This window comes from Melospiza georgiana, chromosome 6, assembly GCF_028018845.1.
Source record: "Melospiza georgiana isolate bMelGeo1 chromosome 6, bMelGeo1.pri, whole genome shotgun sequence".
Taxonomy (NCBI): domain Eukaryota; kingdom Metazoa; phylum Chordata; class Aves; order Passeriformes; family Passerellidae; genus Melospiza; species Melospiza georgiana.
This window is the reverse complement of record NC_080435.1, coordinates 8346714-8374371: the sequence shown is the minus strand read 5'-3', so window position 1 is coordinate 8374371 and position 27658 is coordinate 8346714. Positions and strand designations below refer to the sequence as shown.

Sequence of the window (27658 nt, the reverse complement as noted above, 5' to 3'; positions counted from 1 at the left end):
AGTTAGAACCAGTGGAAACTCTCAGTCTTCCCTGCTGTATAACAGGTTTAGGTTTCGTTGTTTTGAAGCTTACTCTCCAACCTTCTTCAGAAAGCTGCAGAAAAACTGGTGGCGTTCGCAGGTATCTATCTTGTAGTCCTGACCTCCTTCAAGTGTTTTCAGAATCTGAAACTCAAACGAAATATTTCATACTTCTGGTAAATTTATGGCTTCTGAGTGTAGTGGAGTAATTGACAATGAGTTAAACAAGTCCTGGTCACAGCCCATGGCTGCTCAAATCCTACATCATGCGTGACCTATAACTTTCACTAATTAGGTGTGAATTTGTGACTGCTTCAGCTTGTTGTCAGATGTGCTGGCTGCATTCAGCCTTGCTCCGTGGCCATCAGAGAGGAGCCCTGGCCTTGCAGCAGGCTGGCAGACAGGTCATGGGGTCTTGCCGTGCTGCCACCAACCTTTGCTGTGCCAGGGCACTGCTCCCCTGCACCCCCGGGTGGAGGACAGCCTCACCCACAAAAATGTTGTACTTTTGTGGGGAAAGTGCTGTGGCAACCATCTAGGCAAAACCAATTTTCCCAGTAGAGCATTGGCTTTTATCTGTCTGTGGACAGTGGTCATCCTCTGAGCAAGCTGGTTGTCCCTCTTGCTTTGTGGGATCTTTGATCTTTCAGTTTGTGCTGGCTGTAAGCATGAACTGCATGGCCAGCTGGTACTTCATAAAGTGACCTGAAGTGGTTGGCATGGCCGAGGACCTTGGTAAGGGCTTTCACCTCCACGAGAATGGTCAGCCTGGGTCTTCCGTGGCTGTGTGGGGGGCAGCTCAGAGCCTTGAATGCTGTGCTTTATTTCTCAGCTTGTCAGTAGCTGACTGTTCTGGTTTACTATTTCTGGTAATAATATGCAGCTGTAGAAAAAGCATACGAACTCATGTCCATTTTTCACCGTGGGCCTTTAAAATGTGGTACGAGCTAGGCAAGATCTGCCTTAAAAGAAGAGGGGATGACCTCCAGAAGGTCAGCAGTGAGAAGTTGAGTGAAGGAGCTGTGTGCTGAGGAGGGGATGGATTCCTATATGGCTGTTTCACATGAAAGAATGTCCCAGTCTGGGAAACCTGCCAGTAAAATGTAAAATTAAAGCTCTGTTTTGGAGGCTGATCCATGCAGATAAGAGCCTGTGACTGTTAACTAATAACTACAAGAGTGGCAGTGATAAAGGCAGCATACTTGAGGACAGGAATTCACAGGTTTGTTCATGCTTAATCCCATTTGGAGGTTTTGTCCTGCATTGGAGATTAATAGCTCAGATGTTCTTGTGTTTTCTACTTCCCTGATTTTGAGCAATATGGCAGAGCCACTGGAGATCTTAATGTGTGTCATCCAGAAACGTGCCTGCTTTGTAAAGAAAACAGGAGGGGTTATGTGGCACTGCCTGTGAACCCAGGGATGATCCAGGGATGCCTCTTGGGATTTGTAGCAGTCACAGTGGTGTCCTGGATTTGCCAAGGACCACTGTGCACAACTGCCTTTGCTATCCAAAGCACTTGATGTTGTGTGCAGACAGCACCTGGATCATCACAGCATCTCTCTGCCCAGGGATTGGCCTTGCTGACATACTGCTAGGACGTTGCAGTAGGCTGTGTGCCCACTGAACATTGGGAAGGCTAAATGTCCTGGTAGGCACAGAGACATGCACAGGTGAGGCCAAGTACACCCTGGGAATACCCTCAGCAGTAACCAAGGAGCTGCTGTTCTTGTGCTTACATGGCGCTTCTCCTCATCATCTGAAATCTTCAGAGGCTCTTCATATTTAGGTGCTAGAACAAACACAGTTGTAAAAAATGCCAAGAAAACCCCAAAACAATGAAGTGGAGGGAGTGAAAACTGCAGAATGTGTACTAGACTCTTATAGCTGTAGAAAGCTAAAGGAGGTGGAGAAATGACAATAAAGAGAAACTAATGAGCAGTGAAATTGAGAAAAATTAAACACCACTTTGAATACATCAGAAGCTAAGAGTCCTAAAAGCACGGTCATTTGCTGAGGTCTGGAACTGGAGAAATGTCATTTTTTTTTTCCTGGAAGAAAAGCTAGAAGGTGTTACCAGTTACAGCAGCAGTGTAATGCTCTGTGTTGTAGCAGTAGCTTGGGAAATTAGCAAAAAGTAGCAGCTACTACAGCAGTACATTTTAAAGTTTGCTATTCTGGCTTGCTTGCGTCCAGGGGTTTTAAAAGGCCTGGCTGAGCAGTGCTCTCTGAGCCATGAATGCTAATTTAAAAATAAATTTAAAAAATAAATAAAAGCATGTATAATGAGTTAGACTTAAAAAAAAATGTTGTGTGTTACTCATAAGCAAGTAGGCCAATGTTAAGTTTAACTGGGCAAATTAAACTCAGCTACCTGCAGTCTGATGTTTGCTTCCAGAAAATAACATAACAGCTGATAGGGATTAGATTGGTCGTGAGTTAAGGGGCATTAATTGTAATAGTCGGTCTGTACAGGTTTTTTTTTTTTAGTAGTTCTTTTCTAATGTAATATGATCTTCTGGTGTTGCTATAATTTTACTAAAGGTAAAACTGTTGGTAAGTCTGGCATGTTTAATGCACTGAATTGTGCAACAAGTCACGGGAATAAATAGGTGGGATGATTCATTGTGTCACACACGCACTGGAGTGAGTCCAGAGGAGGGAGGGCCATGAAGATGATCAGAGGGCTGGAGCACCTCTCCTGTGGTGCTTAGAGACAGGCTTAGAGACGTGGGATTGTTCAGCCTGGAGAAGAGAAGGCTCCAGGGAGGCCTGATTGCTGCCTTTCAGTACCTGAAGGGAATTTTTAAGAAAGCTAGGGACAGACTAACTGGGCTTGTGGCAGTAGTACAAGAAGGAATGGAATGGCTTTAAACTGAAAGAGGGTAGATTTAGATTAGATATTAGAAAAAATTTATTTACTGTCAGGAACGCAGAGGAGCTGTGGCTGGCCCATCCCTGGAAATGTTCAAGGCCAAATTGGATGATACTTTGAGCAGCTTGGTCTAATGGAAGCTGCCTCTGCAGTGGTATTGGAACTAGATGATCTTTAAGGTCCCCTTCAACCCAAGCCATTCTGTGATTCAATACGTAAAAGGAAACCTGACTAAATAAAGGGTCACAGTGTGATAACAAAAGGAGCCCCATTGCTGTAGTGTGGTAGTCTCAGCTGGGAATTTTTGGGTTTTTGGCTCAATGCTAATCAAGAGGCAGAAATTGGTCTCTTCTCCCTATTAACAAGTGATAGGATGAGAGGAGATGCCTCCAGGTTGCACCAGGGTAAGTTTAGATTGGAAATTACAAAAGAGTTATCAAGTGTTAAAACAAATTACCCAGAGAAGTAGTTGAGTCCCCAGCTCTTGGAGTTATTTAAAAGACATGTAGGCACTTAGGGATATGGTTTAGTGGTGGACTTGGCAGTGCTAAGTTTATGGTTGGACTTTATGATTTTAAAGGTCGTTTTCAGCCCAAATGATTCTGTGATTTAGTGGTGGACTTGGCAGAGCTAGATTTATGTTGGACATGATGATCTTAAAGGTCACTTGCAGCCTAAATGATTCTCTTGGTTCTAAGATCGTTGGTGTCCTGGGAAAAAAAGCACAAAGTTAATTTGGATTGTGTTTGTGGGCAACATAAATTCTGAGCAAGTTACAAGTAATGAAAAGAGGTGAGTTCGTGGTGAACTTGGGTTGTGCGTATGTGCTGGGTGGGACAGCAAGGTGTGGTGTGATGTTCTTAAAGCAGTCACCTACACTCAGAGCATGTGGGGGGGCTGGCAGGATGCATGGTGGCCTGGGAGCTCCTGCAGGAGCAAGGGCTCTTGCAGCAGCATGGTGGTTCTGCTGAAAACAGAACCCCAGCTGGGCACGGTGACCAGAAAGTAAATGCAGCACTTGGACACGAACACGGCAATCCTGAGCAGGGGCAGGGAGGGCGTTATCTCAGTGCAAGGTGCTGCTCCTGCCAGTGTGCTGCACAGGAATGTTGCTGATAAGTAGGAGGGAGTCCAGGGAGGACCAGGAGAGGGGCAGGCTGCATAATGTGCTATACAGTAAAACACAGAGCTTCATGTGTGAAGTAAACACAGTGTTTCTTTCTTCTTTTTTCCCCTTTATTTGGAGCTATGCAGTAGTTTAACCAGAGCTGAAGGAAGCAAGGTGACCTTCTTGGCAGGAGGTCAGACTGTATCATCACAGGGTTTTTCTCACTCTATAAGACTCCATGGGGCAAGAGTGGGAAAGGAAAAGTCATTTTATCTTCAGGAACAAATACACACACCTCTTCCTACGGAATGATTGGGGGATACGGGTGTTTCAACTTGAGGTGTCCTGTCTGCCAGGCTTCCAACACAGGTGGTTGTTCTGACTGAGAGCATCTGCCCCACAGGCAGCATCCACCTTTCCTGTGACAGTGCCAGCCCCACAGCTAACCAGCTCTGAGGCAACACCTATCTCTTCTTGTCTTTTAACGTTTTCCTGCTCCCCAAGATTTCTTCCTCTTCAGCTGCTGTACTGCAGACTTTGCAGAAAAGACTTTTTCTTCTCTGAGAAGGCCAGGTAGGCCCTGATTGCAGCACTTGCTGGTAAATGGGTACAGGATTGCAGAGCTTTCCTCTTGCTCCAGAGAGCGCAGACAAGGGACTCAGCCTGCCAAAATAATGAGCCCTTCTTTGGCGTTACTATCGCTTTCCTTCTGAATGGCTGTGGTAATTCTGAAAGAAAATCTGTCTTGTTTTGGATGTCCTGTAAAGGCTTAAAAGTGCATGTGTTTGCCTGTGTCTAGTTGTACTTATGCTGGGGCTTTGCTTTCAGACCACTGCATGAGTATTAAGTAACACTCCTTGATAAAGGCTTGATAAACGTCTTTCAGGCTGCACATTGGCATGTGAGAAGTTAGATTGGAAAAATGAATCATTTGTCCCTTGGCGCAAAGCAGAGCCAGAGAGGTTGGGAATGGCATTCCTTCTTGTGGTAAATAGGGCAGAAATGCAGACCAGACTTCTATGGTGTTCAGGCCCATACAAGCATGTGTGGAATAAGAAAAATTCCTGTCTTCAGGGGTTTGTGAACATGAATTTAGAAATGCCCTGAACCAAGCCATGATGGGGGTGGGCTCTTCCACCAGATTCCCTGACGGAAGTGATCTGATGAGCTGTGGAGGCCCCTCTGTCAGCACTGCAAGTATGCAGCATAACAGAGCATGTCATTGGGCAGTGGACATGGAAGGGGCCATCGCAGGGCATTTTTGAGGAGCAACTGTGAAATCTGTCCAATCTGGAGTGGTACCTGAGAGCAGACAGTTTGTGTGCCTTAGAGGAAGTCTTAAGATGAATGCAAATGAAGAGATGAGCAGCACGCTAATTTATTCCTTTTCTCAAACTGAGATGCTCTTATGCTTAGTGGCTCTTCCAAAAATCTAAATCTATTCCAAATTATTATCACTTGGCATATGTATATTTTCTCTTCAGCACCACCCCACAATGAGAGGGGGAGGGAAGTGTTATTGTTTTGGAGCTTGCTGTCCTTAAACATTGTTAAGTGATTGATGATTCTGTGAAGTGTCTCCTGGCTCTTGTGTTGAGCAGAGGGAGAGGCATTTTCACTATGGCAGCCTTGCATGCCAGAAGGGTGGTGGTGGCTCAGCTCTGGCTGCTGTAAAGGAACATCACAACCATGATTTGTCTAGTCTTGGTGGAGTCCTGAAGGGTGCTGTAGGCACTCTAGCTGTTCCTCAGAGGTGTCCCGAGCACATAGAAAGCTCTGTCTGCAGGTGTGTAGTACAGTATATTCTGTTCTCAGATGGAGACTAGCATATGTCAGGTCTGTAGGCAGATCCTGGTTAAATGCCCCAATCTGCATTCCCCTTTCTTGTCCTTCTGCCCCCAAAGACTTGCTCTGAGGTAGTGGTGCTCCGTGTTCCCATAACATATCACACCCATCACTCATAAATTCCATGTGTATTGGAAATCCCATGTGTGTTTTTAATGGGCTCTGTGAAGCATACTTCAGATTCTCCATGGCTCATGCTCTTCACCTGACCTGCAGGTGAACTGCTCTTCCCTCCCTAGTGCAGGAAGAGGTTTCCACATGCACGTGTGGGTTCTGTGGTGTGTGATGGCAACTCTTGGTGCCAGGAGGGAGCCTGATCTACTGGCTGCATCCCGGCCTGGGGGAGAGGGCCGTGGTTCCTGGGGGAGCAAGGCTGTCATTTCTCAGCTGCTCATATTTCTACTCCCTTCCTTCATTCCTTTTCAGAACATGAGTGAGAACTTGAAGGACTGTTTGATCCAGACCCAGGCTTCCTTAGGGGAGATGGTGACGATAAAAACAGAGGCCTGCTCTCCACACCGGGACCAGGAGTATGGACAGCCTTGGTATGTGGCCGCGCTTTGGTCTGATGTGCTCTAACCCCTTCTCTCCACCTTCCAGCTTAAAGGTGGTTTTGAGGAATATACTTGAGCTGCTTGAAGTTATTAAAGCTCTTCCTTATGACGTCTGCCTTTGGGTGTTTGACAGGGGTGGTTGCCTACTCATGTGCACCTACTGTAGCTGAAGCCATTTCCTGCCGTGGGCTTTAGCCTTAAGGATCTGATACAGCAGCTTTTGGCAGGTTGGGTGGCAAGTTTAGTTATTTCTCTGCTACAGTGGTGGGACTGAAGGAGTTGGTCAGGCCCCATTGCTTCAGCTTCTCTCTGTTTGCAGTCCCAGTATCTTGCTAGGTTAACATCATCTGTCATTCCCTCCTCAGCTCTGGAAGGCCTGACCCACAGTCCATGGAGATGGAACCCAAGAAACTGAAAGGGAAACGGGATGTAATCATGACCAAGAGCTTTCAGCAAGTGGATTTCTGGTGTAAGTGTCTTATGAGTGAGGGAAAAGAACCACTGCTGCTTGTGTAGACTTTGGTCTTCCCGTCAGTTAGGGGCAGGAAGCAGGGGGGGAAAAAGCCAAGGGCAAATTTGCATTCTTATCTGAAAAGACTGGCATGGTTGGTAGGGAAATTGTTGCACAGAAGCAGCTTGTCCCTGAAGGGGCTAGGCAGAAGTAGGGAGGTAGGAGGAAACGTGAAAGTTGCAAATGAAAATGCACATTGGAAAACCCTGAGAGTCTGGAAAACACAACGACTTGAATTCAGAAACTTCAGAGGGAGCATTGGGCAGATGACAACTGTTTCCCTCCTATTCTGGAAAGAAAACCGGTACCATTTATGTTGGCATACCTACAGATTATCAACTGGCAGACCTGCGTTCTGTCTGGGGACGGGACAGTGCCTGGGATGCTGTCTCTCTCCCAAGCACAGAATGAACGCTATATGATGAGGGTATTTGTTTTCAGGGATGCTTGTTTTAGCTGCCCTCTGGTGTGTGGGGAATCAAACCTTTTGGCTAGAGGACTTGCTGCTAAGCAGGGATGTGCAGGGAGCCCTCAGCCTCTGTCTCTGCAGGTGGTGATGGGCCTTTCCACATGTGTTCAGCCATCAGTGGCAAATGCATGCAGGGCACCAGGGCTCAGGCAGGTGCAGGTGTTGGTACGGGAGGTGTGGGTTGGGGCAGAGCCCATGTTGAGAGGTGTGGCAGAACAAGGGAGCAGCAGTGAAACATCTGTGTGTGTGAAGGCTGCAGTCTGGGGAGGGGGCTCAGCTGGGCCCAGGAGAGGACAGGGAGCTGTCCTGAGTGCTGTGCATCATGTCTGCCATACCTAACCCCTGTTTCCTTCACATCTGCAGTCTGTGAGTCCTGCCAGGAGTACTTTGTGGATGAGTGTCCAAACCATGGCCCCCCGGTGTTCGTGTCCGACACGCCAGTGCCCGTTGGCATTCCGGACCGGGCAGCACTGACCATCCCGCCTGGAATGGAGGTGGTTAAAGAGCCCAGTGGGGAGAACGACGTGCGCTGTATGAACGAGGTGATCCCCAAAGGTCACATCTTTGGGCCCTATGAGGGACAGATCTCTAGCCAGGACAGGTCTGCAGGATTCTTCTCGTGGCTGGTGAGTGACAAGTTTCCCCAACTAAGTGACACCTCAGCCATGCAGTTCAGAGCTGGGAGAGTCACGGGCTTGTGGAGCCAAACCTTAGCCATCTTCCCCCTTCTCTGAAGGTCTTTCGCTGGCCACATGGGCACTACATCAGCATCGGCCTGCCATAAATATTAGCAGCTTAAGGGTATAGATAGATGATCTAGAGATTGCAGAGTTCTCTCATGGGCCCCTAGGACTCCCTCCCAGCCTGCCTGAGCTGAGGAGGTGTCCAAGAAGCCAGAAAAAAGATCCAGTCCATCAGGAACTGATCTACATGCAGATTCGAGCACCAAAACTCTTTTCCCCTCATACTACATGACTTGATTAGCATATGAGATAGGGAGATCACTGGATCAACTCATGTTAAATACGAGACTTGCAATGTAGGACTTAAGTTATTAATGGGAAAAATTGAGACCTGCTGATGTGAAATGCTCCTCACAATTTTCTGTCTGTAAAATAAATGTGTGTCTCAGCCCTGTCCCAAAAGGGAAGTTAGTATTTTTTATCCCAGGATTGTTAATGATTTTGTCAGCCGCATCCATAGTTACAGATATTTGTACATAGAAAAATGGCTCTCAGTCAGTTCAGAGTAGCCTCTGTGCACTCAGGTCAGCAGCCTGTAGTACTGGGATAGTGGAGATTCACATAATAGAGTTTCACACCATGACGCAAGGCTGGAACTGAAGCAGTGATTTGAGATTCATAGACCTTCTCCTGCCTGGACCAGCTCATTGATGTGCTGCATCCATTCTCTTGTTCCACAGATCGTTGATAAGAACAACCGCTACAAATCCATTGATGGGACAGATGAAACCAAAGCAAACTGGATGAGGTGAGTCCAGTTCTCTTCTGCGTTCCCTTTTGGGACTCTGTCTTCCAGAGAGAGGTCATCAAATGCTCCTTACTGTTTTGTGTGTTGGAATACCAAACCAAAATGTCACCTCATTTTGCAAATGGTATGCTTGTACTGTTTCAGTATTTATTGTAATTAGTATCTTTGACATCAGATTCAAAGAAAGGGTGTGAAAAAAGACAAGAATGTGTATATGGAGGATTGCTATTTTCTGGAATGAGAATAAATGTTAAAGATGATCCTATTTATCCACTCTTACAAGCACTGATAGGTCTCACTCCATTTTTTTTACTCATTTTTTTCTGTTACGTTCAAGTATTTGCAAAATGCTTTGCATTGCCCCCGAGGTAACATTTTATTCTGTTTGGTTTTTTTTTTTCTTTTTGTCCCTACTCATTTGACAGATACTAAAAGAGGTGCTTTTTTTTTTTTTGCTTTCTTTCTGGGCCTCATTTGCAGCAGCTGTCGGCGCTGGCTGTGGGTTGGCAGTGCCAGCTGTCCTGTGCGAGGAGGAGGGCGAGCCGGGCGATGGAGGCAGAGCTGAGGCGTGTGCTTGCGCTCCCTCTGCTGGCCCCGCGCCTCGGCAGAGCAGCCGGCAGCTGCGGCAGGGAGGGACCGTGCGTGGCCGTGGGGCAGCGTCTCTGGGGTCGGCAGAAATCCGCACAGCGTCGGTCACTGGGGCCTCGTACGTGTGGCGAGTCGCCAGAACGGGGCATTGCTGCGCGGTGAGGCCCGTCAGAGCAGTGCTGCTTCTGTGGGGAGCTTTGGAAGTGGTTATTATCAGGAAGGCATTTCCTGCAAGAGTAAGGCAGCGTGGGATTACCTGGTTTGTTGGCCTGGGTGTCTAGGATGTTCGGTTGTCCCTCGTTTTGGGAATAAAAAGTGTGAAGTACAGGTAAATGCAAGATTGACCTATCTGGTCCTATCTGGTTGCACAGCTTTTGGCCATTTCAGTCTTCACATGGATAGCAGCTTTTCTGACATTTATCTTCATAAAGTTCAGCAAAGGATTTCATTTTGCTGTAAGGATTCTAGCTGTTACAGTTGTTCACTGCTGGATGAGATAAAATACTAGACCAGGGCTGAGGGTGGAGTCATCACTTCAAAAAGAAGCAGTGATACACTGAAGAGATACAGGTATGCAGACATATATCTCGAAGTAAAGTATGCAAAGTTCAAAAATCAAAAAAAGATTTGGATCTTTGTGATCTGCATGAGGGTGAAGCTGGGGAAAAACAGTCTTGGAAAGCAAAAATTCTATGATGAGCTCTTCTTCCTACTGCCATGAACATAAGTTTCATGTCTGGATTTAAATAGGCATTACTCGTGATGCTAACACCAAAGAGCAGATTATTCTTGCCTTAACTTGTATTTGCTATGGTTCAGTCTCAGTATGAGTGTGGTCTGGGCCATTGTGTACAGCCTTGAAAGACATGGAGGTTATGGCTTTGTGGAAAGGGGATGTTTGTGACCCCTCATGGGAAGAGTGTATCAAAGGGTCTCTGCAGGCTATACCAGTCTTACTGACCTTCTAATTTTACTCTTGAAAAGTGCATATAACCAGTAGTATTATATAGTGTCTGACAGTTCAAGTGGCAATGGAAGTCCTCAAAAAGCCTTGATTTTGTTTGTTAGCACCTTTTAGACTAAGGTGTGCTCAATATTCTGTGCTAGAACATCACCTGACACTGAGATCACATACAGAAACCACACTTGACTTCCAGGACGCTGTAGACAGCGCTCTTTTTGTTTTTCAGATGGTGCTCTTTGCTATCACTCACAGATGGAGTGCTTTGCAAAGCTGATCTACTCACCTGCTGGGTAGGTGGGTATGGCATTGGGAGGGCAGCTTGGGCTGACTCCTCTATCTCCTTGTAGATCTGGCTATTGCTTCTGTTGTTTGAATACCACACCTGAGTCCATTTTCGTGTTGCCTGAGGACAATATATACACTGCAGCACTTGCTGGTTTAATTTCAAGTGCCTGTTTACCCAAGGCAATGGATGACAGGTAGGAAGGAGTAACAAGTGCAGCAGATGGCATGGCAATGGTAACATCCTCTTGCCCTTTCCCTCATCAGTTAGTTAGTCAAGAGAAACTCCTGATGCTGGGAGTGTGTTCTCCTAAGCTGGCTGCTGGCACATGGCTAATGCACCCTTCATCTCTGTCCAGAGTAAATCCCTGCTGTTTGCAATACTTCAGGAACCTCCAACATATGCAAACATCTTCCTCCTTTTTTTTTTTCTGGTGGCTGTTGACTGTGGATTGCAGCAAACAAAATAAATGCTGTCTTGGACACAAACTGTAAATTGCTGCTGATGGCAGTTCTTGGGGATTCTGAAGGTCCTCTCCAGTGGACCATCCATTTTCCTGGTAGCTTTTGAGGAAATTCTCTTAGTTGCCAGTGTCCTCTAAAAATAATGGATCTGACAAAAAAACAGAAGTAATTCAGTGTATGTATCACTTGGCCCAGAGCCAGATGTAGGATAGAAACTGGCAGTGCCTGACTGAACTGTTGAAGTGTAGGACCTCATGTTTGAGGTTTCCAGGATATTTCGAATATTTATAGTCTATAACCCTTCTTGCATGTGAGTTTGTGAGGTCTTTGGCTTTTGACACAATATAAATTCATCGTTTGCCTTAGCCAATGTGAAAAGGCTGAAGCAAGACTTTCTCGCTGATTTCTCCTTTGCCTTCCTTTCTGCCCCCTTTCCTCTCCAAACATAGTGACAGAGATCATGGAGAGCCAGACTGTCCTGTAAATCTTCCTGTATCTCCTTATAATGGAGGCATCTCTGATTTGATTTTCATATAATAATATAGCTTGGAAGGGAGCTCTGGTCATGTGTTCCAGTAACCTGCCCAAAGCAGGACCAGCTTTGACTAGTAGATCTATTTAGTACGGAGCTCCTGTTTCAACTTTGCAGGACCTTTTAAACATAAGCATTTAAAAAACAGGCAGGGTTACTGTGACTGCCCTTGTGTTCAGGGTGGATAAAAGCCACCAGCCTATGAACATCATTTTGTTGAACATCATAAACTGATTTCTGCTACCTTGCAGCAAGTGGAGCAAATATTCTTATCTATTACAGAGTCAAATTTATGCAGAGTGAAGGAATCCTAAATTACTGTGGGGCTGTGATCTTCACAAAGCCCTGGGAAAAATTACGTGCTTGTTTCTTAGAGGCCAAGAAAAGTGGAGTTGATTGATATATTTGTGGGGTTATCATTAAGTGCCTACTGTTCAGTGTGTCTTGCACATTCAGATTAACCTGGGCTGAGGTGTGAATTCACAACCTCGCAGCTGGGGCTGCTCTGGAGCTTGCTGAAACCCTCATGGCATCACCAGAGAGGTACTTGTAGATATCAGTGACTGCCTCTAGGGACATAGGGCATGCTAGAGGAGAAAAGGATCCCTCTGACAGTAACACTGTCTGCATTTTTATTAGGAGGAAGTTGATGTGCCTCTTAGGAACCTAAGGTTAATTGAATTTGTGATTAAAACTGGCCAGAGCTCATTACTCGATGTGTGGCAAGTTTGCTATTGGAATATGTAAGTAAGATTGTTTTGACCCAAGTTGTGCCAGAGCATATGAGTGGAAACACTAAAATCTGAATATCCAGGCCTACCATAAGCTGTGCTAAGTGCACTTGGTGAGATATCCTGTCTGGGGAGAGCAGACAGGGCTCTAATTCCCCATTGAGGCAGCTTTGCTGGTGACAGCAGCTGTGAGTTTGGCAGAGAAGAGAGGCTCCAGGTTTTGTGACCCTCAGTCTCCAAAGTGTGCTGTTCTGTTCTGCAAGCTCACCCCTACCCAGAGCACTTTGCAGAATGCTGTTACACTTTTTCACCAGAGCTACTTGTCAGTGGAGGTTTGTTGCCATCTCATGGAGGCACTGATGATATTGTGCAGTCATGCTTACCTGATGAGGGCATACACCAAGCCCAGTTTTGCTGAATGCCATTAAAGTCAAACTGTAAATATCCCCTTATTCAATGTTTCATGTAGCCTTTTCCCTTTTTCTTGTGTTCAGCTGGGAGAACTCCTTTTTCCTTTTAAGTTTGGCAAGATTTCTGTTGGGGTTTTTTGAGATTCAGGGTAACAAGTGCTTTGCTGGCTCTCCATCGTTTCATTACCATCTTCTCTAAACGCTCTTTCTTTCTTTCTATAAACGAAACTTCACCAAGAGAGTATCTCATGCATTCATTTATGTTTGTTCCTGTGAAATGCCTCTGTGCACTTAGGTCCTAACTCTCTCCCTGATGTGGCCTGGATTTGAGCAGCTTCTCCCACTGGTTTTCCAGCTTAAACCAAACTGACACTTGCCCTGATGGCAGGCTGCAGTGTCAGTGAGATTGATTAAACAACAATTACGGGAATTAACGACACTAGGAAGGAACTAGAATGCCGTGGGTCAGCACCTTTCTGTAGGTTCAGACAGTCTATTTCCTTATTGACTAGATCTACTGCCTTCTTTTTTTTTTTTTTTTTTCCAATAACAAAACATAGTTAGCACTAATGTTTTGTTTATTTTGTAGTTTTCTTTGACTGTGGCTGGAGAAATTAACACAAATCTCCTTTGGACAAAACTGCTTGTTCTCAGGATAGCTACCTCTTTTTCTCAATGGGCTGAGGCTACAAGTTGTTCATCTGAAGCATCAGAAACTGGATGCAGGCTCATGTTGGTGGCAGTGACAGAAAGCCTAGCCAGGAAAATTAAGTGGGAGGCCTCATTCCTTTTGAGAACAATGGGAAATGGCAGTCATTTCTGGGTGAAACAAGAGCTTGCTGTGAAGCAGATAAATGCTGGATGTAGAGTACCCCAGTGCTGAAAAAACAGGTTTCTCCTTAGGGAAAGCAAGTTGCAGAAATTGCCTACCAGTCTAGTCAAAAGTTCTATGTACTGTAAAAAAAATCCAAATTTGATATAGCCTTTTCATGATATCCTGCAAGTTGTAACAGAGAAGATGGTGTAAAAATTTCTATTGCATGTTATGCCAGATAGAACAATAAGATATGTTTCAGGCCTCTAAATTTTCTCTAAGTTTCAAGCAGTGTCACATTAGAAGCTAATTCACCGCTCTGATTGCAAGTTCTCACATTTTTTTTTCTGTGCACAAAATGTGGCAAGTGATGTGAGGCTGAACTGAAAATCTTATGCATAAGTCAGGGCATCAGATGATGTATAAAATTTGATTTTACCTTTAAAGCTGAGAAGGCTCCTTTACACTAGTGTTGCTTGGTATTTTTTTTCTTAAGCTTGAAAATTGCCTTCTAAAAACAAAACAGCTTCCTTTTCCTGGTGAGAGGTTGTTGTGGGTTGGGGGAGCTGGATCCCACCAAACTGCTCTGCCCCAGTACTGCACTGGCCAAGTGGTTGGATGCAGGGGGATGCTTTGCGCTGATTTCCTTTTACCCAATTATGCTTTGCGGGATGTTCAACCCAAGGAACATGGCTGAGCGAAAGAGGAAGCCCAAGTTTTCCAAGGAAGAACTGGACATTCTGGTCACTGAGGTGACCCGAAATGAAGCCATGCTGTTTGGGAGGGAGACAATGCGTCTATCCCATGCTGACAGGGACAAGATCTGGGAAGGCATAGCCAGGCAGATCACATCAGTCAGCCAGGTCCCCAGGTCTGTAAAGGACATTAAACACAGATGGGACGACATGAAGAGAAGGACCAAGGACAAACTGGCACTCATGCAGAGGTCCCTCTCCAGCCCCAGCAGTGCGGGGCAGCCCTCAGCCATCGTCCTGACCGCGCATGACAGAGCCATCCAGTCGGCGCTGCATTCCTCCCACCAGAGGCACGGCCGCAGGAGAGTGGATCTGGATGTGGTTGACAGCCTGACAACGAGCTGTAAGTATCACTGCCTTAACACCTCTTTGTCTCATGCTTGCATATCTCAGTTTGACACCAGAAGAGCACTGTGTGTTGTGTGAGATGGCTGGGTTGCCTGTCCTTCTGCTGTGGTTGTTTTCTGCTCTGGTGATTGTGGAGTGTTGAGATGGATTGTTTCCAAGTTAAAGTCATCTTTATGTGTTTGTCTAGTTCTTTTCCATACTGTCATCTGAGAGTACATAATAGATTATAAGTATTAATTAATCCTGCGAGTGAGGGAGAATCTGTAGTTGGAGTATGACTGCCTCCAGTCTGCGGAAAAAGTACTTGTAAAGGATTGGAATATCTTCACCCTCATAAAACAGCAATGCTACCAAACTGAAAGGCATCTGCCTGTTCCCGATGGATCGCTTCCAAGAGAGCTTTGGGGTCTCAGTGATCACTGGTGTTCATTGCTGAGGCTGGGCCACTAATGATTTCTCAGTAGTGGTCTGAAGGATCAGCATGAACACTGTGAAAAAGGTAGACAATAATGACTCCTTCTTCACTGGTTCTAAAGAAACTGCTGGCCCTGCTTTTGAAGTGAATCTTCTTACACCACAATTCTCAGACACCTTCCAGTGCTAAACCACGAGCTGCTTTGTGCAGGTCCTTTCCATAGTTTTGTACACAGTTTGCTTTTGTGGCGGTGCAGCTTCTTCTTTGTGAGCTTTTAGGGATACAAAGAAGAGAAGGAGATGATAGCTTCTTTGGAAGTGAGTCCACTGACACATCATGGGTGGCACTGTCCTACCACACTAGGTCTGATCCTATATCTGAAATTGTTAGTGGGAAAGCAAGAACAAAATCTTCCAGAACTTGACAAGGTGGGACTTGGTCATTCTTTGCATCTATCTTGGAAGCCAGTTGCACTATTTCAGGGGTAAAAAGAATACAGGTTATACAAGGAAATAGTGGGCAGCTGCACCAGGTGAAACCTTGTCTCTTCTTACTCTTCACATGCTTGTACCTATGAACTGGCACATCACTAGATATTTATCAGACTGATTATAGTTTTCCTGTGGCATTTTGCTTTAGTTTTGATTTTGCATCAATTGTATTTGCCTGATGAACATAGAAAGTCTTTTGCTGCTTTGTCTGGTTGCCTCATTGTCTTAGTGATGCCAAGCCACGTAGTGGCTTTGCAGAACACGCTTTGAGAGAAGCAAATACAACATCTACAGTCTTCTTAGTGCATAGGATGTAAGAAGTGATGGGGGAGCAAGATTTTTACATGTGAAGTCTGTGTCCCTCCAGAATATTTGTGCTAGCTACCTATGGGTTTGGGGAAAAGAAATCATTGCTACTGTCTGAAATGGATTCATATTCTAGTAATGAACAGTGTGCTGTACAGAATACCACAATAGCTTGGGTTCACCCGCTCTCAGGTTTCTCATGGCTAAGCTTGTCAGATGCTAACATTGCATGTTGAGTTATGCATCAGAAGCTACAGGCTTGTCTGAACTGGCAGGCTGGGGGGAGGGGAAAACCCTTTTTCCATGTTCATTGAGATATCTTGAAACAGAAGCCAGTGTTGAGAGGGATTTCACATTAATAATTCATGCTTCCTCTTCTGTTTAAGCTGATGAAGATGAAGGGATGCCAGGCACTTCTCAGGAACACCGCTTCTCTTCGCTGCCGAGGGCTGGTGCAGGTGTCAATCTGTTCTCCAGGCCCTCCTTCCTTCGCTCCTCTTCCTCATCAGAGCCCTCGGAAGCTGCCAGCCAAAGGCAGGAGCTGCGCTGTCCATCCCCACGCGCCACCTCGGCCTGCAGACCCCCACACCCCCGCACAAGGAGCCCGCCCCTCGCCAGCTTCGACCGCCAGCTTCTCCATTCCCATGCACAGCAAACAGACCTGTTCAGGCAGTTCTGCCAGGAGCTGGTGGCCATTCACAGGGACATGGCACATAGCATGCATGCTGTCAGCCAGAGCGTGGCTGACCTCACCAGCCAGGTCGGCCAGATGTGTCAGACACTGACAGAAATACGTGATGGGGTCCGTGCTTTCCAGAGGATACGAGATCCTAGTGCCATGCCAGGGTCCTGTCTGCAAGCAGCTTCCTCTAAACAGCCCCCCAGGCCCAGTGCAGAGTCTAACCAAAACTCTCTAAAACTCACTCCTGCACGGGCCACCAGGTCACGAAAAAGAAAACATCATTTTTAGTCGGTTTCACATAAAGTAAAGAAGGATGCCCCTTCCTGAGCTGCCGCATGTTCACATGGCTTCCCATGTGTATCAGTATTCTGTGGAGAGGGTCAACGGCTGACCCAACCCATCCATCCCCCCTGTTGGCTAACAGAGCAGTATGAATATGGCAGCTAATTGTAGGACTGGCCCTCTGCAATGGCAAAGAGGAATCTCAGATACTATAGAGCTTGGAATGTAGGACATCTTTGGGTTCATAGAGATTAAGAGTTTTCACTGTCTTCCCCATGCTTTAAATGCTGTATAAACTAAGAGATGCAATAGAAGTCATTATCTGGATATCTTCCCATGCCTGTGAAATATTTTTTACTGAAACAGCATGCTACAGAGATCCCTTTGTAATCAACTCACAAATTTATCCTACTACTGCATTTCCATTATCTTCCTCAATATTAATATATGCAGTATGTGCAGAAATACAGACTTGTGGCGATAAAAGCTCTTACTGATCATTGCTTTTATCTTTCATTCAGCAATAGTGGGCTGTCTGGGGCTTACTGTGACTAATACACAGCTTTGGGAAGAGGAGTGTAAAAGCAGAGCTTGTGCAGGGAAGGGAAGAAGGCATGATTCTGAGGACAGATCTGAGCACCATGGGGTTTTAGACTGCTGAAAAGGGTTGCAAAGGCGTAGGCCTTTGCAAGGATCCTGCAGTGCCACATGCACTTGTGTTAAAGAGTTCAACTTTTGTTTGCTCCAGTCTGAAACCCCTACCTTTCACAATTGCAGTTAAAATACAATTATTTCATCATATGACAACATTTAAATATAATTGTATCATATTATTTTCTTGAATGTTGTCAAATCTTCAGTTTTGAATGACCTCACCTCTTCAAAACGTGGGAGACTGAACAGAAACCAGAAAAGATGTAGGGCCTGCTACTTACATCAATGCAGTATGATTTTGTTTTACTGTAATTCTGTCAGATTCAGTACAGTTACTTCGCAATTAGTTTTATTTAGGGTGGAGTCTGTACTGTGTTTTCCAGTCATGAAGAGTTTACAGTCTAAATTCACAGCTACATAGGTTAAAATCTTAAACATCTTGATTTTATACTGCTTTTTTTCCCATATGCATGCAAGAAAGAACTATGTTATTTGAATTGCTCTAGAGCTGTGTGAGGTTCCCATGTAAAACACTGATTCTGGAGCTAGGCTTTAATAGTGTCACTTCAGGTGGTGATCATGTATGTGGCAGCTCTTTTATAATATGTCTGTTTTCTCCTTAATTTTCACCTCTGCGTCTAGCATGCTGCCCCAATGTCTGGAAAAACCCAGACCATTATCCTGATAAGCTTCAGCAGGGAAAAGGGTCAAGGTGTTAAACACACAGCACACCGTGCTCTCCAGGCTCTTCTACTGTATTTGGAGGTTGGTTGCAGGACACTATTCCAGTTAAAATGAGTGTGCATCATCATGCCATGGGTGGGCTACAGACTTGGCAAAAAAGTTACAGAAACTTCTGTGGAATTCAACATAGGCAGCGCGGTGTAGCAAAAGGATGGCTCGTTTTGTGTGATCTTCAAGGGCCATCTTTAGCCTGTCTGGCCTCTTTTCAAAGTATAGTGCACTAGCTTCTTTCCTGAAACGTCCATTGTATATCTGCTGTGTCAGGCATTCATTACATGCTTTTCCTTTTTTGTTTTTTGGGGTTTTTTAAGATGTTCCGTAATTCTAATTCAAGTAATTTATTTTTTAGTGGTGCAATAAAAGATTGCTCAAGGAAGTAGTGGTCTGGCAAGGAAAAAAACCTCATTCCTGAGGAATGACCCAACTGGTTTCATGCAGATGACATTCCCTTTAGTGCTGGTGCCAGACCAGGGCAGAACTTGCTCACCTTCCACTGAGGATGTACTTTTACTTCTTTTGAAACATTCGTATTTTGCAAAAGTCACGGCCTCTCTTCAGATGAAGGGCAGGTTTGGAAATCTGACAGAAGTGGATCTAATTTATGAATCAGTGAGAGCTGAAAGGGTGATATGTTTTAAAGGCTTTCTGAGTCAATATAGTGCTGCTGCTGTATATTAATATTAGTATTTTATATTTTTATAATATTTGATCCCTACTGATGCTCTCCCTTGGGTATAGGGTAAGATTAGCTCCTTTGATGTTGTCCAGGGGGATCCCTTGTGGGAACCCTCAGGTCTGCAAAGGAGGAGACTTCTGCAGGTGCTGGGCACTGGAGGGAGTTAACATTATTACTGCCATCAGTTTGACCACACAGATGTATTTACAGAGAGCATCCTGGTGCAGGATGCACAGCCCTTAATGCAAATCCCCAAAGGCTGGGTACTGGTCAGGAGAAAGGACTTTTTGCTATAAACTGCCTGATGTCTCCCCTAGTTTCCTCTGTGGACTATTACAGATTGGCCAGATCTGGGGACATGTCTCCTGCCCTGTGTAGACCCCTCGGTGGAGTGGCTTTTCTGTACTGGCTCGCAAAGGACACTTCTTCCTGCACCTGTCATGTTAACTGGCTGTTGAAGTAAGTGTCTGTGTCAAAGCAAACTACTGTGCTCAACCCTCGTATCTCCATGTCTTGTACATGCTGAAAAAATTCTCTCTTTAAAAGTATTTTTTTTAAGAATGCAATAAATATATAACACTTTTAACACAGCTGCTGTTGAGTCGTTTGTTTCTCTCCACAATTTTTGCCTGAGCTGGTAACTAGCCTGTCACAGGTGTGGCTCTCCTGGAGGCACTTGGCATCAGAGCACGGAGGCAGGGTTTACAGGTATGGCATCCCATGGCATCAGCTGGGCTGGTGGCTGCTGTCTTGCATGGGATCTCCTGCCCCGGCTCTGTGCCCAGAGTCGGTTTGGGAAAGGCCAGTGGCTATGGAGTGGCAGCAGAAAGCCATGAGGCAAGTCCAGGGCAATAGTGGTGAGGAAAAGGGGAGAAGCCTGAGCCTTCCTCCAGCTGCAGAGGTCTCCTCCATCCTCACCGTCTCTTTGGATCCTCACCAGAGGCTCTGTTCCCTCCTGGGGAGGAATGATCCCAGCTGCAGAAAAATAACTTGACTTTTTTTCTGGGTGTGCTTACTTCCCATCCCAGAACTTGGGAATTTGGTGTCTGGGCCTTATTAAAATGAAACAATGATTTTTATTTGCTGCTATCTAGAGAGCCTGTGGGAAAGGTGGTCCTGCAGAGCAAGGAGCTGTGCCTCTGACAGCTGTGGGGGTGATGCCAGCCCCAATAGCTGCAGGTGGGTCAGAAGTAGTCTCCATTGGTGCTATGTTTGGTCCTGAGTAGCCTGGTCAGGAACTGTGGTATTCTGGAGGCTGGCCTGTCCCAAGGACTAGCCAGGACATGAAATTATGGATTTGTGACTGGTGGCAATGCCTCTCTGCAGGACCAGGTGCAGCTGAGGATGTCTGGGTCTGCTGAAGGAGCAGTATGACTGCTCCTCCTCTCAGGATCACAGGATCCTCCCTTGGGAAACCTGCTCTGCAAGCAGGGCCTTGCCCATCAGTATGCAGTGCTTGGGTCAGCCTAACCATGCCTGTCCTGGGTGTCCAAACCAAGGTAGCCTCCTTGCTTCAATCCAAATGGAGTATTTGGCATTGGGAAGGGGACTGGACACTGCGCAGCCTTTGCAGGAAGGGCTGGGTTTTTCAGGCTGTGAGCACTTTGGCCTTGGGATGTATGTCAGTGAAGGCTGATCATGCAGTCTCTCCTCAGCAGGTGGTTTGTGCCCCTGGGTCACCAAGCTGGCTGCACTTTTGTGGAATGATTTTCTCCATCCTTGGAAAGTATCTGCCTCTTAGCTGTGGTGTGCGATGGTGGCACTGTCTCAGACCAACAGCTGGAATGTAGGGTTTATGCAGTCCTTTGTAACCTGTGTCTTTTGTGCCTCTGGAGAAACTGGAGCCTGGGGCTGGGCAGCACTGATTCAAAACTGTGTCTTCTGTGTGGATGATCTCATCCCATTTACCTTACCTCAGGGAAGTATCACAGATGGAAAGCTTCCTCACTAGGAGTGTAAACCACTTGCTAGCTGGGTGCAGCTGAGTTGGAGGCTTCTGATGGGAGTGGCTGTGCCCGTGGCTGCAGGAGGCTGGATGAGCAGCCAGGCAGCATTTGCTGCAGTGTTGCAGCAGTGCTGCAGCTCATGCCCTCCTGCCTGCACTCTCCTCCCAGCCCCTTGTTGCTCCAGCAGGTGGCCAGAGCCACAGGATGCGGGCAGCAGAACTGAAGGATACTCCGGCAGAAACATGGAGGGCTGTAGAAGCAGAAGGAGAACAGTGAACAGAAAAGCTCATGCTTAACAAAATACTTCATAATAAAAGTGAGCCCTGGTGGGAATAGTTAACTTCCCATTCAAAGTATTTTCTACATCTCACTGTCAAACACAATTTACTGAAAATGCACTATACCATACTGCCACTGCTGCTTGAATTCCTTGGTGCCACTGGCTGTGGATGTAAAGGTCATGTATGTTATATTAAGGATCTCTGAGTGACTTCAGGTTAGTAAATCTTCACAGGGGCAGCCTGATGTGTTGTGGATGGTGGGATGCAAAGCAGGGTCTCTCCTTAGCTGGTGCTAGGAAGCATCCTAACATTTTGCTTGGACTGGAGAGAGCATCCTCTAGGATCTCCTGTGCTGCAAGGCATCAGCACACTGGTCAGTCTCAAGGGTTGTGGATCTCATGGCTGGCTGAAGGCATGCATTCACCTTTTGAATAGTGATAGCTAACACACAAAAGCAATAGCCTGACAGCTGTGTGCTGTTGCAGGACCTCCTTCCCACCCCACTGGTCCAGGTCTCTCTTCCTTCTCAAATACACAAACAAGTTCCTTTGTTTTGTGATCAGAAGTAAATAAAGGTTAAGAAAAGCCAATGTTGGCAGTACCAGTCTGCTGTTTAAATAATTACTGAAGATGGCAGAGAATCCTGGGTAGCAGACATTAGGAAAAATACAACTGCTTGCAGGCACATGCACAGTTGCTTAACATTAAAACCAGAGCCTCAGGCAGTCTGAGACACTGCCACTGCAGACTTCTTTTCTGTGTTTTGTGGGAAGTTTCACCAAGTTTGTGACCTTATATGTGTGGGTTAGTGGGATCACGTGCAGGTGGACTTGTGTCTTTATCTATGCATTCACATGGCTAGAGAAGGTAGAAAATTCAAAACATTTGACAGATTTCTTAAGCCAAAGAAATACCTGTATATACATTAGGGAACTTAGGCAAGGACTAATTGCAGCAGATGTCAGAGGAGCCATATGCTCCCCTGCAGGCTCCTTGCCTTTGCTGAGGTTGCTGCAGCAGGGTGTGCTGAGCAACAGAGGCAAATAGTATAAGAGAAAAATAAGTTTTAGCTATGAGCTGTTCATGTCTGATTTGGGGTCTACACATGCTGTGATGGGGCCTCTTTCCTGGGTAGCTGTTGTGAGCTCATGCTGGTGGCAACTGGAACTAGTATTACCAAGCCTTTTTCATGTCCTCTAGCAGGAATATGAGGAGTGTGAGAGCAAGTAATATGACCTTAGTGATAGATCGTTGTCTTAGCAAATTGCACAGAGGGCCAGTTGCTTGCAGTAGGAATAAATACATTTCTGCAGAGCTGACATGAAGCTGTTTTAAATCAGGAAAATAAATCCCATGCTCTGGAAGTGATCTTTTTGTTAGCACTGCCAGGAGATCCCCACAATGTGGTGTTGGGGTTTCCACTTGCAGAGCTGAATTGGTATTTTTTGTCGCACCCTGCTGAACTCTGAAGTGCAAAACCTTCCAATACTGGTATGTCCTTGGACAACCAGCACATACTCCCATGCCCATTAGGTATCCATGTTTCTGTCCTTAGAATCTTAATTCTGCTTGCCTGAAAGGACAGAAGCAAGCAAATCTGTTACCAGCCAAAAAAGGAAGGCAGTGTTTTTGGGAAGCAGGCAGGCAGGGGAACCCTTCTGTATTCCAGGTATTCCTGAGAACGAGGGAGGGAGCCCTGGGACGTGAAGTGATGGTAGGAGTCCAGAAGTCCTTGTTTCCATCACTAGGCAAAGATATTTCTGACTGGTAGAGTCTGTCACCCTTGCTGGCAGACATCCCTTCAGACTGGATGTGCATTTGTGTCATCCCTTCCCCAGCAAAAAACAGCCCCACTGGCTTAGTGTTCCCTGGGTGTCCATGCTCGTTTGCACACCATTGCTTATAACTCCATGCTTTCCAGCCTGGCTGTGTTGATGTTCTCTCTCCAGAGGTCATTCTGGCTTCTTCATGGTTGTCATTCTGATGCAAGGGGGGGCACAGGAGAGAAGTTTGTGCTTCACACCTGCCTTGTCCCCTTGCCCTCAGGTACGTCATCATCTCCCGGGAGGAGAGGGAGCAGAACCTGATGGCCTTCCAGCACAGCGAGAGGATTTACTTCCGTGCCTGCCGTGACATCCACCCTGGGGAGAAGCTGCGGGTCTGGTACAGTGAGGATTACATGAAGCGGTTGCACAGTATGTCCCAGGAAACCATGAACAGAAATTGCACAAGTGGTGAGTCCCTTCCCTTTCCATCCTCTCTCCTGATCCCCTCAGGCTGCCCCACAGCTGGGCCAAGTGTGGTGGGTGAAGTAGGTTTTGCAGAGGCTGTGTGAGGAGAACTGCATTTCTAGAAGCAGAGCACCTCCGGGTGAGAGCCCCCAGCTCTGTCTGGCACAGATGGATGGGTGTACAAGAAGAGTAAGATACCCACAGTCATGGAGATCATGAAAGAAAGATTTGTGCTGTGATGTGTCACGTCGTGTGTTGTGTTGTGCCATGCTGTGTGTGTGTGTGCTGGAAGGGCCTGATGCAATGCCCAGGGATCACAGAGCACCCCTGTCACAAGACTTTTTGGCCCGAAGATTGCCAAGCTGATGATCCTACAAGACAGAGTTAGGTTTTTCCTCTGAACATGCTGCTCTCTCTGGCTCCTGTGAGCAGCCCCTGTTTGAGGGAGCTGTGGCTGGTTTTCTGTCCATATGAATGAGATTTCCTTGGTGTGTTTGTATGTCCATTTTCCTCGTTTAATTTATCTCCTCTTTCTTCAGAAAGATAATTTGGGATCAGCGCGACATCAGCTCCTTAGTCTCACAACCTTAGAATGTGTGTACAACGTACAGGAGGCTTTGTACTTGTCAGACTGATTCTTCCTTGGATAAAAATTGTTATCTTGTCTAAAAAGTAGCAATGTTGAATCAAACCCAGCAGTTCTTTGGGCCCACGTATTGTCAGCAATACAGGAAGCTTTAGAGGAAAGCAAAAATTCTTAATGCATCTGTTCATCTGTACAGTGCTGATACCTGAAGTTAATTAGGAACATTTCTTTCCAGGCTAGATGCAGAATGGCAGGGCCTCAGAGGGGCAGCCACACTAAATATAATTTGTAATTATCATTCCTGAGTATATTATTACACAGCTGCTGTTGCTGCCTTGACTTGGTAAAAGGTGTCTCCTCTTCAGTCATGGGGTGGACAAGTTGTCCTGAAAAAGCTGGTTATCTCTATCACCTTAGGGTTGTTATGCACTTGCAGTGTTACATCGTGGTGGCTGTACTTGGGTAATTCCCACTTCTGAATTAACATTGGTATGAATTTGCTTTTTTATGTTAATGAACGCCAGTGAGTGATTAGGTACAGGCTGCAGTGATTTTGCTGCTGTAACATGCACACATTAGTCATCCAGATGGCCTAGTGCTTTCTGAAAGTACAGCAAGAGACAATCTGTGCCCTTGAAGCAGCTGCTCTACAGGGCCACCAAGGCTACGAGCTATTGCCCTGTCATGCAGACATGCCTTTAGTCCTGGATTGTCATGGTGTCATGGTTTGTGGGAGCTGAAACGGTAACTCACAGCCTGCTCTGTGCTACAAGTGTGGTGAAGATCTGCCTCAGGACTCTCCAGAACCTGCCACAGCCTAATGCACCTTCAGGTAGAGACTCATGTGGCTACAGAGACCATTCCAGAAACCCCCTGACATCTTGGTGAGCTCATCCTGCTGCAAGCTGGGCTCAGCCTGCATTCACAGAAGGGGCACAGAGATGTTAAAATGGAGCATCACCTGGGCCATTGCTAGACTTGCAAGAGACATCAAAGCCTCCACTGGGAGGGCACTGGGAAGTGGTCAGAAAGCAGCACAAAAATCTGCTGAGTCACTTTCTATTTAAAAGATTTCAAATCCCTGCAGATGAGTCTGTCAAAGGAAGTGGCACACTTTACGAACTCACAGAAAAATAACATGGTTCCTGGGTTTTGCTTCTGCTGATTGTTTCTGAGCCGCCTCATCATTGGAGTTGAGACCAGTAATATGAGGGATCATCTTGTGATTTCTAGCTTTTCAATAGGGCTGGAGCACTCACCTGGCTGGGGGACAAAATCACCAAGAAAGAAGAACCGGTTCTCTAAATCACTACCTCTCACAATAGTTGCTGTGGTCCATAACAGGGGAAATACTAAGAGAGAGAGTAAAAGCTTTGTCCATAGAAATTCTCATCAATGTGTTGAAAATGAGATCTGTTGTTATGGATTCCCTAAAGAAGTGTCTGGGTTTCCCAGCCAGCATCCAAACCCAGTGCAAAATCCCATCCATTCAGGCCAGCCCTTTTTACAGTGCCTTACTCTGTTTCGAGTCTTGCATCTTTTCTGCATTCTTAGCATTGCTCTCCTTAGAGAGGGAATGGTAGCTTTTGCTCCATAACTCTTATGAAAGCATGAATACACTTTAAGCAAACAAAATCAAAAATCAGCATAAAGCAGCGTCTTGTTTGGGAAGCCATCAATGCTTGAAGTTATTTACAAGATAGAAGAGTGATGGAAATTGAGCCAAACGTATCGTCTTTTGAATTTCCAGGTAAGGAAATCTGGCTATTCCCTTTATTATAAGCAATTAATAATTTATATGAGGTTACTTTTGATATTTTTTTTTCAATTACTGAATGGTCATGCTCTCAGACTCCACCAGGACAAGCTAGATGTCCCATCCTTGGAGGGCATTCACCTGTTGTAGCTCAGTTGGCAATGTGTACCTTAGGTTTTAAGTGTGCAAGTTGTTTTTACTCCTTTACCTTTGCATTTCTGGAGCAGCCTCCAAACTGAACAAGAGTAAAGGGGCTTGCAAACTTTGTGCCATGGCGTGCACAGACACTGGGGTTGTCATGAAATGGTGTAAATCTCTCGCTGCACTGCTGTACGCTTGATACCTTTTACCAAGTCAAAACAGGCACAGGACTTCCAGCCAGCCAAAATAGCACTTAGGCTCTGGGTATAGTTTCCACTATGATCAGTCATTCACCTCATAGTCCTCTTCCAACGCAGGTTGGTTATACCTTTAGGTTAAACAAGCTGCCTGTAGTTTCTCTTCTCTGAAGTGTGTGGGTTCTACTCTGCTGTGGTTACCCAGGACTGTCTCTGTTTTTGCAGACATGCCCATTAGCGGGGCTTCTCCTCTTGCAAGCCTCAATTTCCACTGAGTTGTGTCAGTTCCCTGGCTTGTAACATAATATGCAGACCTGCAGGGATTCAGTCTGCCTTTTTGTTCTTTTTTGTTTGAGTTTTAGATTGAGGGTTGTTGCTCTGTTCCCAGTGATAATCCCCACCCCTCATTTTCCATTCTAGGAGAAAAAATGTTACAGAATGAAAACTCAGAAAAGAATGTAGAAAACCAAGAGGATGCAAGAGGAGCACTCCAGTTCACTACCTTAAAGCAGGGGAAGAGCCCCTACAAGCGCAGCTGTGACGAAGGGGAATCCCACTCCCAAACAAAGAAAAAAAAAATTGACCTCATCTTCAAAGATGTCTTGGAGGCTTCTTTGGAGTCTGCCAAGTTTGAAGACAACCAGTTAACAACAAGTACACCACTTCCCCTCAGAAGAGCATCTAAATACCAGGCTGAAGACATCTTTGAGCAGTGTGGCAGTGCCATGCAGCATGGCTCTCTGAGCCTCAGCAGAAACCAGAGGGAGAGCGAATGGAGGGTCCCTCACAGTTCCTCTTTTATCTCAGCCAAGGAGATGAGCATCCTTGAAGATGAGGAAGAAGAGCCCCTGTCACTTAAAGCAGACAGCCCCACTGAGCTGTCACTGGCCTCTGCACAAGGCAATTCCCATGAAATCCCCACCACGTCCTTCTGCCCCAACTGCATCCGGCTGAAGAAGAAAATCCGGGAGCTGCAGGCTGAGTTAGACATGCTGAGATCTGGGAAGTTACCCGAGGCACCCGTGTTACCGCCCCAGGTACCCGAGCTCCAAGAGTTCTCAGACCCCACAGGTAAGCCTTGCCGAGTTAGAGCATTCTCCAAACCCTGCCTAAGGAGAGTAGTGAGATGCCTGTGTGCTGTGTACCCATCTAAAGCATTTTGCTCTGAGTATTCAGGTGAACCTGTGGTTCCATGGAAGGTTCTTTGTCAGGTTTTGTGACTGGGTGGGCCAGGAGCTGATGCTGTGGGTACAGTGGAAAACTGTTTGGGAAAGACTCTGTATGACAATTTGCTCTATTTGTTGCCATTGTAATTGATAATGCACTGCCAATAAAAAAGACATTCCATTGCAGACAGTTTGTTTGCTGTATTTTTGATGCATTCTCTTTCAGCGGAAGACCTTCCACAATGCCTCATATGCTACCAAGAAAGTATGAATGACTCTGTTGTATTGCTGAAATGTGCTCTCTTTGTGTATGAAATTATGTCCTGCTGTGTCCCTTGTTG

At 46.0% G+C, this 27658-nt stretch overlaps 1 protein-coding gene across 6 annotated transcripts in view; it reads left to right on the top strand.

Moving 5' to 3' along the window:
• PRDM11 (PR/SET domain 11) overlaps window positions 1–27658 on the top strand; it is a 48334-nt gene that overhangs the window by 11048 nt on the left and 9628 nt on the right. Inside the window, exons 2-8 of one of the 6 annotated variants that reach the window (XM_058025486.1) lie at window positions 6276–6394; window positions 6769–6872; window positions 7747–8009; window positions 8807–8874; window positions 19353–19472; window positions 23287–23474; window positions 26572–27222. In XM_058025486.1, coding sequence (XP_057881469.1) covers window positions 6279–6394; window positions 6769–6872; window positions 7747–8009; window positions 8807–8874; window positions 19353–19472; window positions 23287–23474; window positions 26572–27222 — 1510 coding nt within the window. In that variant the 5' untranslated portion in view covers window positions 6276–6278. Of the gene's footprint in view, window positions 1–6275; window positions 6395–6768; window positions 6873–7746; window positions 8010–8806; window positions 8875–14345; window positions 14759–16361; window positions 19473–23286; window positions 23475–24035; window positions 25808–26571; window positions 27223–27658 lie in introns of those variants that run through there. The other 5 variants (XM_058025487.1, XM_058025488.1, XM_058025491.1 and 2 more) reach the window with 5 other exon arrangements.